General features: G+C 40.4%; 1 protein-coding gene across 1 annotated transcript in view; it reads right to left on the bottom strand.

The window, feature by feature from the left end:
* The window catches only part of arhgap10 (Rho GTPase activating protein 10), a 46,402-nt gene that overhangs the window by 20,277 nt on the left and 15,744 nt on the right, over positions 1-10,381 (bottom strand). Inside the window, 13 exon segments of the mRNA XM_079337700.1 lie at positions 879-898; positions 1,444-1,472; positions 1,474-1,529; positions 4,594-4,668; positions 5,237-5,305; positions 5,395-5,437; positions 5,644-5,725; positions 6,359-6,453; positions 6,625-6,731; positions 7,204-7,333; positions 7,760-7,864; positions 8,119-8,229; positions 10,188-10,289. Coding sequence (XP_079193826.1) covers positions 879-898; positions 1,444-1,472; positions 1,474-1,529; positions 4,594-4,668; positions 5,237-5,305; positions 5,395-5,437; positions 5,644-5,725; positions 6,359-6,453; positions 6,625-6,731; positions 7,204-7,333; positions 7,760-7,864; positions 8,119-8,229; positions 10,188-10,289 — 1,024 coding nt within the window.

The following is a 10,381-nucleotide window of genomic DNA, read 5'->3' as shown; positions in this document are numbered from 1 at the left end:
GGAGATGGAGAGTTGAAGTGAGCAAGGGGGGACAGAAATAGCCAGCACACTGTTTTATAGGGGTGTGCACACAGCAATGATTAATGTGGCTGAGCCGGGGGATGGAATTAGATGGTGCACGCATTGAGATAACCAAGTTCATCTGAAGGTACTTTCACACTGCAGCTGGCCAGTGGCCAAGGTACTTAGCCTCAGAGGAAACCGAGACTGACCCAGCTTTATTCAAGCAAGCCGGATTCAATGTAAAAGACAAGCCACAGCAACACTTAAGGTGGTTTTACACTGAAAGCTATATACTGTAGATCACTTAAGAATCATAAACTGCATATACAACTACTGGGACATTTATTTGTTTAACATCCTGATCAGTCTAGTTGATGAGGAAATTTAATTTCTTCTGTTATAAAACAAGTATTTATTACATGTCTAAACACTTAATTGATTTAAGTGTTGATGTCATAAGAAGTGGGTAAGCAAAAAAGGGGAGAGGGTAGGAAAACAGCAGGCAGCTTAAGGCCTAATTACTGGAAATAAAGCAGAAGATATTATGGTCATGTTTTATCTAATATTAAGCTTTTCAGTTTCCTTGACACTCAAATTTGTTAAGCTTTACAATAAACTACTATACTGCATGGGGGGGGGGGGGCGGCAATATATATTGGACATAAGCCTCTTTTTTTCTGTCCTTTTTTTTTTTACTTTTAGGAAACACGTTCAAAAATCCCTTCATTTTTGTTTCAAGAATTAAGAGCCAAGCTCAATGTGTTACCAACTTCATCCATTAACAAACCCAATCTGGCATTTAAATTAAACTTCTTCATCTTCTTGCAACCAAAACGCTAAATGAAACTTTGAAAGTCACCAACACAATTTGTCACCTTTGTCACCCTTTGTCAACCTTTAAATGAATTGATGAATGTGGAACAGGCAAACTGCACGGTAAGAAATGTGACCTGCGAAAAGGTAATCATCCCCAAGCACTTAGCATAATTAATTCCCATTCAGACATCAAGTTGTTGGAGATTTGTAAATGGATGAAATGTTTCATATTCAAAGGACATAGTGGTGAAAAAAACTCTGATTGACCTCTATGGTTGTGTGAGGTCAGAAATGGAGTTTCATAACCACAGTGTTATGTCGTTTGTTGGCTCAGAGGATTAATCAGATGATCATGAAGTGTTTCTGAAACCAGTCAAATTTCATCTTCTGTTTAAATAGTATAACTCCAAGACTTCAGCAAATGGTTTTGTATATGGCTTTTGTTTTGTACAAGTGAATATAGGACATAATGAGCAGATAAGAAGTAAGAAAAGCAGGATAAAACTGTTCATGTAAACATTTCTTGCTTGGAATTGGGAAAAAGAAATAAAGACCCCAAAAAAAGGTTATCACGGTACTTCTTATTTTAAAACTGTTTCCGTCTTTCTCTCCACTGGTCCTTACCTCAGATAAAGCTTCAGTGTACTTGTTATCGGTCTTTACGTCCCAGTCCTCACTGGTGGTCAGATCCACGTCCACCGTCTTCTCATCTGCATTTAACACAAACAGATTCTTACATGAAGGTGAACAGACACAAAACACCCGCCAGCTATTCTTTCTGCATAAATCAGCCTCCGTGTGGTTTTCGTGGACAACCTGGAAAATCCAAATATGAAATATAAATATGTAACTTATAATTAGCCGCATGAGGACAAAAGCAGCGTTAGCTTATGGGTGAAGTTTACCCCAGTGGGTATCCAAGGAAGCTACATCTTCTGCAGCGGGCTGCTGGTGCTAGACTCATTACAACTTTAATTAATCCCCGACTATTTCATCGGCTCCACTGGGACTCCAGGGCTGTGTTGTCCTGAAAATTCAGTGGGCTTTACTCACACCTTAAGTAACCTCTGATGAATTGTAGTGGCGGTGAAGTGTTGTGATTCAGACACGTGTACTGCGCAGAGCTCGGGTCAACACACAGACTTTATCTACAGTATGTGGAAAGTAGGTGGTCTGTGTAACAGAGAAATTTGTTTCCTTGATTTTCTTAAGCGCTGCAGCGAGGAGGACTGTGTTTGTCCACCTGCTGTGTTCACACAATGGAGTCCAATATCAACTTCGGAAAGCAAAGTTGACGTTTCTTTTCTGCAGTGTTAGTAGCCAAAGCTTTGTCGCAGTAAGTGTGTAGAAGTTGAGATTAATGGGGTTTGCACAAGCTCTTTCGACTGCTGGAGCACAAATGTGTTTTTAAGTCGCTGACCTTACCGTTATCAAACCCAAGTTTGGCAGAAAGTGCAACTGTTGAAAATGAAGGGTGGAACTCGTCGAATGAAGTTGAAAGTATGTACGAGACAAACTTAGATGAATGTCGAAAACCAAATTAGGAAGTGACATGACAATCGCTGTCGGAAATACGCAGCGCCATCAAGCGAAGCATGGATGTGTGAATGAAGTCCAGTTGGAGTATTTAAAGGTTACTCAAATTAAAAGAAAGAGGATGCAGAGGTGCATCGTAGTGCCATGGTTCCCCTCAGCTGCTTCTATCGTTGAAATGATGTCATAACCCCAGAAGCTGCCAGTATGCCTCTGATGGTCTCAAAGCTTCAGAATCCCCCCTCCCTCGGAGCTTCTTGACACCCACAGGTGGCTTACAGAATGCAGCTACTCAACATCTAAACCCACTGCACTCTGTGATTGTCCACTCGTATGAAGGTGAGTAAGGTGAGGGAAGGAATGTTGTTTTCCATGGTTTTTTTCCACTATTAAAGTTCTCTCTTCGCTCTTAACTCCTCCTTTGAGCCATCGTCTGTATAAAAAGATAGTGGACACAATAGTTCCTACTGACTGGCTGTAGCATAAAGTAGGTCATAGACCTCACCCCCCTCCATCTTTTAAAACTTAACAAACATGTCAGTGAGCATTTACCCAGACCTGGTCATGATAGGCGGGCGTTATTTTGGATTTACTTTTGTGTAATGGGAGGATGTAGAGAATCACCATCCAACCTAATACACAGTCAATGCTTTGAGCAAGTACAAGAAAATAACTTTTAACACATACTTGATAACACTTAGTACGTACTAGTTCAGTTTAGTCATAATCCAACTGTTACTCCTTCTAAAAGCCTTGCGGGAGGTTGCGAAGTGTAATGCCTTTTATTTAGGTGAACTGACCCTTTAAGTCATCAACAGTTGTTTGAAGCTCATGTCTTGATTGGATATAATTCAACAGAAGTAGGAAGTCAGTACTCTTAAAATAAACGCACCATGACACGTCATGCAGTCTCCTATGAATTAATGATAAGTGTGCAACATATGAAATATTCGTACAGTGAATTTTGACAGCATTCCCCAAATTTGCCTCAGTCTGCAATTATATCTATAGAATGACAACTCAGCAACTATTACGCTGGAGCTACATCCTGACAGCACCATTCATTTCTCTGCTACATACAGTTCAAGAGACAGCTCACTTATGCCATCTTCTTCCTGTTATACTGTTGCCTGACATTCAATATTTGTCTTTGTACTGTGAAATGATGGAAGACTGATTCTCCATCGCTTCTCCTCTCTCTGATTGGACCACGTCCATGTCGGTGGGTGAGAGATGCAAAGGAGGAGGAGGAGGAGTGGGAGGATCCGAAAGTCTTTCTTCAGGGTTTAAAGCTTTTCTCACCTACTCACTCTTGACTTTCGTATGTAAGAAATGTTTGTGAATGTGTCGGTTTAGTGTTGAACTAGGACAACCGCCTTCATGCATACAAGTTGTTTCAGTTCATGGAAGTGTCATGAAAATGTCAATGTTTCTGCATACATTTGAAAGGATTGAATTGAAAGTCTGTATTGTCCTATTATTTGCAGAAAGTTGTGAAAATGTTCAAAATATTGGACACATCTTTTTTTTTTTTTTTTTACCATATTCAGGATTTAAAGAAGCTTTTAAGAGTCCCACAGCAGAGTCTAAAGGGGAGTCTACAGCGTGAGTCTGCAGGTTGGGAGGCCGGAGGGTTTTGGAAAGGAAGCTGAGCCGGGCTGGCGGCTGTTTGAGTTTGTTGTCATTCTGAACACAGAGCTGTAAGTGAGCCGGTGTCTGCCGGAGACGGCAGGAAACCAGAGAGCAGACAGCGAGCAGTGGAAAGGACAGAGGACAAACTCCACAAAAAAATGAAGGAGGTATAGTGAAAGGAATCCAAGACAAGTGAGAGGAATAAAAGAAATTAGAAGAAGGCATTAGGGGCGGTGTGTTAATGTTGGAAAGGCAAAAAAAAAAAAAAAATGTGGAAGGACTTGAATGTGAGGGACTGTGTCTGGTTGTCCAGGGGATGCTAAACTGAATGCAGGAGAGGCAAAGATAGATCCGGGCACTTGTTTCATGATAGAGAGACGTGGTTCTGAAAGGCTGAATCATTGGCTAAAATGTCTGTCACCATCTTTTTTTCCCCATATCGGACTGACACACACTTCCATAACTACTGCACATTCAAATAACTAGGGACAGAGGGACATCACATAGATAGTGTAGAAGCATATAAATGAAAAATTTAACTTTATTCAGCTACACTCTATGCATAAGTACATTACTAAAGCCGACAGACGGGAGGAGGCTGAAACTCACCTATCATCATTGAGAGGAGCTTCTGTACCTTGGAGCTTACACCAACCACTCTGTACAGGCCCTGGTCATTAATACCTGAGAAGTAATAGCAATGATGAAGCTTTATTTGTATAGCGATGTTCTTCATAAAGTTTCTAATTGCCTTAAAGGGAAAATAACAAACAAAGCAAACAATAAAACAAATAATGAAATCATTAAGGATTAAAGGGGAAAATAAGATGCATACAATCCTGTATGTGAAACTGTACAGCAGTAATGTGAATCTGTCATCACATTTTGAACCAACTTTAATAAGATGTGTCCATTAACATTTACAGGAAATAATTATTTTACGTTCGGAGGAGAGAGTCCCAATTTTGCCTGACTAAAAGAGGTCAGATAAGCCTTTCAAGACTGGAGCAAAAATAATAGGACCTACGTGACTATGTGTTTAAAGTCTTTTATATTATCTGCAGTCCATGCTGGCTGCAGAAGCTGCCAGTCGGCTTTCACTTTCAATATTGAAGTGAGTCTGCCCCCTACTGTACACACAACTATAATGCACCCCATGTAGTTTGTTACTGAATCTTTCCATTCATATTGAATTTTCTCCAAATGATTCATGAACTACCCCTGTGTGTGTTCTCTCATACAGAAAGCTCACCTCTGGTTTCTATGGCACTGATGGAGTTCTTCACGAAACTCAAACCTACTTCATCCAGCTGGGCATCAACTGCGGGGACAAACAAGACATTTAAACCTTGTGTAGCTTTCCACTTAATGATACCCTATTACAGATATAAAGTCTGGAAATAAGCTTACTTCCTCTTTCTTTAGAGTAAGTCCTCCCAAGATAGTGTCCAATCTGCAACAACAGAAAAAAACAAAAATCTTCTTGGCTTATCAAAGTTTATGAAAACATGGTGTTTTAAATTCAAGTGAATGAATATAACAAAGGGCTTAACCCAAAGGAGTCAATTTTGACAAGATGGGAGTTGAGCTGTACACAGTGAGTCTACATTAGCAAAGTGTGAGTGCAAGATGATGACATAGCTCAGGCGGCTGACTCACAGGTTCCTTCCCACCCATGGCCTGCATCCAGAACTTGTGGTCATCTTCTGACAGAGCCTGTACTGTAAGCACGGTGCCGGGCCTAAAAGACAGTATTACCACATTACCATTAGTCAAAGCATCAGAGGGGCAGTACAGGAAGCCTTTTAGAGGACATCAGTGTCTATATAAAACATTGGATGTATTTGTAAAACTCTCTGTGAAGGGCACACACACCTTGGAAGACAGTAAGTACAAATATGAGCCATATTAGTCATCCCAGCTGGTTTCTAAGATGTTCAATCACATGGGAGCAGATGGATATCATGTTACTCATCCCCATCAGAGTGGCTGTGTGCACTTGAATTTCAACACTAAATCTGGGGTATTGCTCTTCTATTAATACTACAGTAAAGGGGCAGGACAGGGTTACGTTGTCGGACAAAAACGAGAAAGCGTCTATAACAGGAGGGCAGACAGACGGTGTGACAATTCAAATCCATCCCAGCAACAAGCTAAACCCTCATGAGTAATAACGTGGAGCTGAGATCTTGCGGAAAACTTCAAAAGGTGTTGAATGTGATAAGTAGAACAATCTATGTGCCATGATAGACATGGCAGAGGGGATATTTTACATTTATAGAAGTTTGTGTGTCATTTAGAACATGTAAAATCCAACCCTACGGGCAAGCTATCATTGCAGTGTGTTTGAAAGTAATGGAAGATGGTAATGTACCGATCTGTTATGTCGAGCTCCAAGCAGAACCTCCTGTCGAGCATGTCGGTGGTTTTGCGGACACAAGATTTGAGCGTGACTGACTCCGTCTCTCCCTGAGGGGAACAATAAAAACAATTACTACACAGAAAGTAGGGGTGATTAAAAAAAAAAGGAGTCACAAAAAATAGTGCTGAAAAGTAAGATATTGTATAGCAAGCAGTGCTGAGATGTCATTGAATTTGCTGTTGGTAGACATTCAGATGTTAAAAAAAAAACCCACTCACAATCTTTCCACCCGATCTGTGGTCAAAGGTCACCATGTGCAGGATCTTTTGCTCTTTGACAAATGTGCTGTAGCGTTTGACCCAACTTGAACCAAAGGGAGGGGGCCCTACAGGAAGAAAAAGAGACAAATGATTGGCCTATTGTAGCTCTTACAATGAAAACATTTCAAATTACAAAATGTGTGAGCAAACAGCTAAAACAGTGAAAATATTAAAGTTGATTTGTCCCCCCCCCCCCCCCACCAACAGTATTTTGCAGATGCTCTCTACTTCATTACTGCTGTCGGTAAAATTAAAACTAGTTAGTCCAAATGTGTGTGCCACAACAACCCTTTACAAAACTCTTAAAGAAAACTTCGGGAAAACATGTTTTTCTTTATTTATTGCAATGGTCATACACAGTCACCATCTCAGACCTCTTATAATAAATGTGAATTATTCGTTGACACTCGCACTACAAAACTTGAAGATGTAAACATGAAACTGGACACATCATGTAAGGAGTATTTAACCCTGTGTGCAATATGCAACCCTCATTAAAAATACATACAGAAATATTTGTGCATTTTAAGGCCTTACGTTTTTCCTGTACATAGAGGTAGCCTTCACAGCTGATGGCGCTGGTCTGTCTGTATTCTTGAGGAGTCTCCCTGATCCTCTTCATCAGCTCGTACACCTCTGACCGCGCGCCTTCGAATCGGCCTCTTGTCTGGGAGGGAGAGGAAGTAAACATAAACTCCAGGAAGTCTACTCATAATAGTCAATGTTTGAGGTAGGAAGACCTTCGTAATAAGAGGTCACTTCAAATCAAACCTAATGAACTTCCTTTGAAAGTCCCTTTATCTACTGTGAAATCTGCTGAACAGTGAGTTGTAATCTAAAACTAAGAATGAAACCATGACCGCACTATGTTTAAGGGTGTGGTGTTCAGTTAGCATATAGAAACTTGACAATTCAATATAATATCAGTCACTGATAATCTTAAAGGGACTCCCTGCCTTTTATTGCTCGGTTTTATTTTTGTTTTATTGAGGTGGAAAATAACATACTTCATTTCCAAGCAACTGATTTCTTGTTTAGATTGATCCGGATTCATGTCATAAACTAAATGAAACAACTTAAAAACAGCCCTCACATTCTGTATATTTATCTGCAGTGCTCTTTTATAATGGTCGAAGTCCTTGGCAAGCTCAAAGCCCTGATGATAAAAGGTGAAGACTGTCTGAAAGAAGGCCAGCATCTAAAAAAAAAACACAACACAGGAAGAGAGACATATGAGACGTTAATCTATATCATCTTTAAAATGAGGAGTCAGAAGCAAGTGAAACAGAAACTCTGTAACTCAAAGAAGGTATCGCAACGTCCAGTCTGACCGTCATTTTAAATATAAGACAGAAACTAAACGCCATGTGACACACTCCACATTGCCATAAGCTTTCATTGTGAAAGATAAACCAGGTCAGTGCTGACATGCCACTGTGGTCATTCACTCACCGGCTCCACACACTCAAACTTCTTCCTCTCTTGAATCTCCTGCAGTTTGCACACGTAGTCCAGTGACTCCTCCTGAAAGTGCTGCCTCATGGTTTCCACCTGGAAGTCTGCCTGCAGAGGGGGGGGAACACACACCGCCCAAATTATAGAGACAGACAGAGTTATTGAGGAAACATTATCGTGCTGTGCAGTTGGAGGAGTTCTATTTTTTTTGTCACAGCATTAAACACAGATACTGTACAGGTGGTAGTCCATTCAAATGAACTTTTAATTGCACAAATCACATGTCTGTCTTTAAAGGGCTTTATAACGTATGCAACAGGACACCCTTTAGCTACACACAGACAAACTACCTAAATGGAAAAACAAAACAGGAGCAGTTTGGCTAACGGTTGACTGATTCTTCTTCCAAAACAGGAGCCAAGGAATTATAAACATTTCCATTCATTCATTACCTATAACTGCTTGTCCTTTACAGTGACATGCAAAGGAGGCACCACGGAGACCAGTACACACTGAACTTGTATTTTCTTCGAACAAAGGACGGCCTTTTGAGTTAGGCCTCCAAATGAGCTTCAACATGAAAAACTTTTTTTTATCACTATATCTTTGGCTTTTTTGCTTGTTTTTCTTTCCTGCACCTTCCCGTCTTCTGTTGCATGTGGTGAAATACATATAGGAAGTAGTACAATCTTTACTGTGACCATATTAATCATTTTAAATTCTCTCTCCCATTAAATGTTAAATATCAGCTTTTTATTCTATCTAAATTATTTCATTCTGTTTTAATTGTTCATTTATATAACCGTTTTATTTTTTTGTATTCTAAACGTTCATTTCATTGAGTCTGTTCATTTTTTTGTCAATGTAAAGCACTTTGAATTGCCTTTATGTTGGTGATGTATAAACAAAGCTTTCTTGCCTTGCTTTTGATGCGAGGTTGTGAACAAGTTTAGTCAGTTGAGATGCTCTCATACTTGAACCTATAGATCATTTAGAGATGCCGCTTAATCTTTCATATACTTGTAGGTCTCTTAGTTTGGACTGTGGAAGGAAACCAGAGAACCCAGGAGGAAGATTTGCATGTGGAAAGATTCTAAGTAGTTCTTAGATGTATACATGAACAAAGTACAACACAGCCGGTTGATGAAATACATACAGTGTATACATCACAGAGGGCTTGTTGTAAAAGTAAAATGTGTGCTACTGTAAATACATGTGAAGCACCTTTAGGCGCGATAAGTCACCCTCTTTCCACAACAAACTCACTGACTGAACTCTTTGCCTCTTATACTGTCTATTAACTACAGGCACAAAAAATGTTTTATATACCGTACTTTAAAAGTTCACGCTCCTGGGGTCGCCAGTAGTGCAGTGGCAGCGCACGCGTTACCATGTATGAAGGCTACAGCGCTCGCGCGGGCGGACCGGGTTCAACCCCGGCCTGTGGCCCATTTCCCGCATGTCAATCCCCTCTCTCTCCCCGATTTCCAACACTCTCTCAAATAAAGGCAGAAAAGCCCAAAAATAAATCTTTAAAAAAAATAATAGGTCACGCTCCGATTTAACAACTGCTGTGGTGTTGATGAAGTCACTCCTGCGGCTCTGAACTACATGCAAGCCTGAGAGAAATAAGTTGGATCTCTTCCGTCTTCCAAATAAAAGAACAGCCTGCAGTAATAATGTCAACAGCTTCAAGTGTCCTGTATGGATAGTGTATACAACAATGTGTCAGCCTTACATGGCAAAGACGGAGAGAGTTTCGGTAGTGATACTTAGTTTGACACAATTCCTGTTCATGATACTGTAACGTTCCAGCATATGTTGTGACCTTGAAAGTACAGCAAAAGTAAGTACACACTTCTTTTCTGAACAAGCCAGGAAAACTGTTGCTGCAAGGCCCGTCAGTGGAAACTCGGTTAGTTGAAAAAGGCTTTACGGAGAGGCTCTCCCACAGTGGCACCGAGACAAAAACCCCTTAAACAGGGATTCTAAATCCAAACAAGATACTGTTTTTCCTTTCACTTTGCACGTTTTGTATCTGTCAGAGTTCAGACGAGGATAAATACCTCTTGGAGCTGTGGCTCTTTCTTCTTTGCTGACATATTCAGAAGCTTTTCCAGAGAGCTGTAGTACTTCTCCGTTTCTTTCTCGTACTTCTTTCTTTCCGCCTACGGGAGGTACAGAGGAAAGCGCACAAATATATGAGGAGAAGAAAACACTTGGTCATTCTTCGGGCTGAAGCAAACCAAGACACACGTGT

Source organism: Symphodus melops, assembly GCF_947650265.1.
Source record: "Symphodus melops genome assembly, chromosome: 2".
NCBI classification, from domain to species: domain Eukaryota; kingdom Metazoa; phylum Chordata; class Actinopteri; order Labriformes; family Labridae; genus Symphodus; species Symphodus melops.
This window is presented reverse-complemented; position numbering and strand designations above follow the sequence as displayed.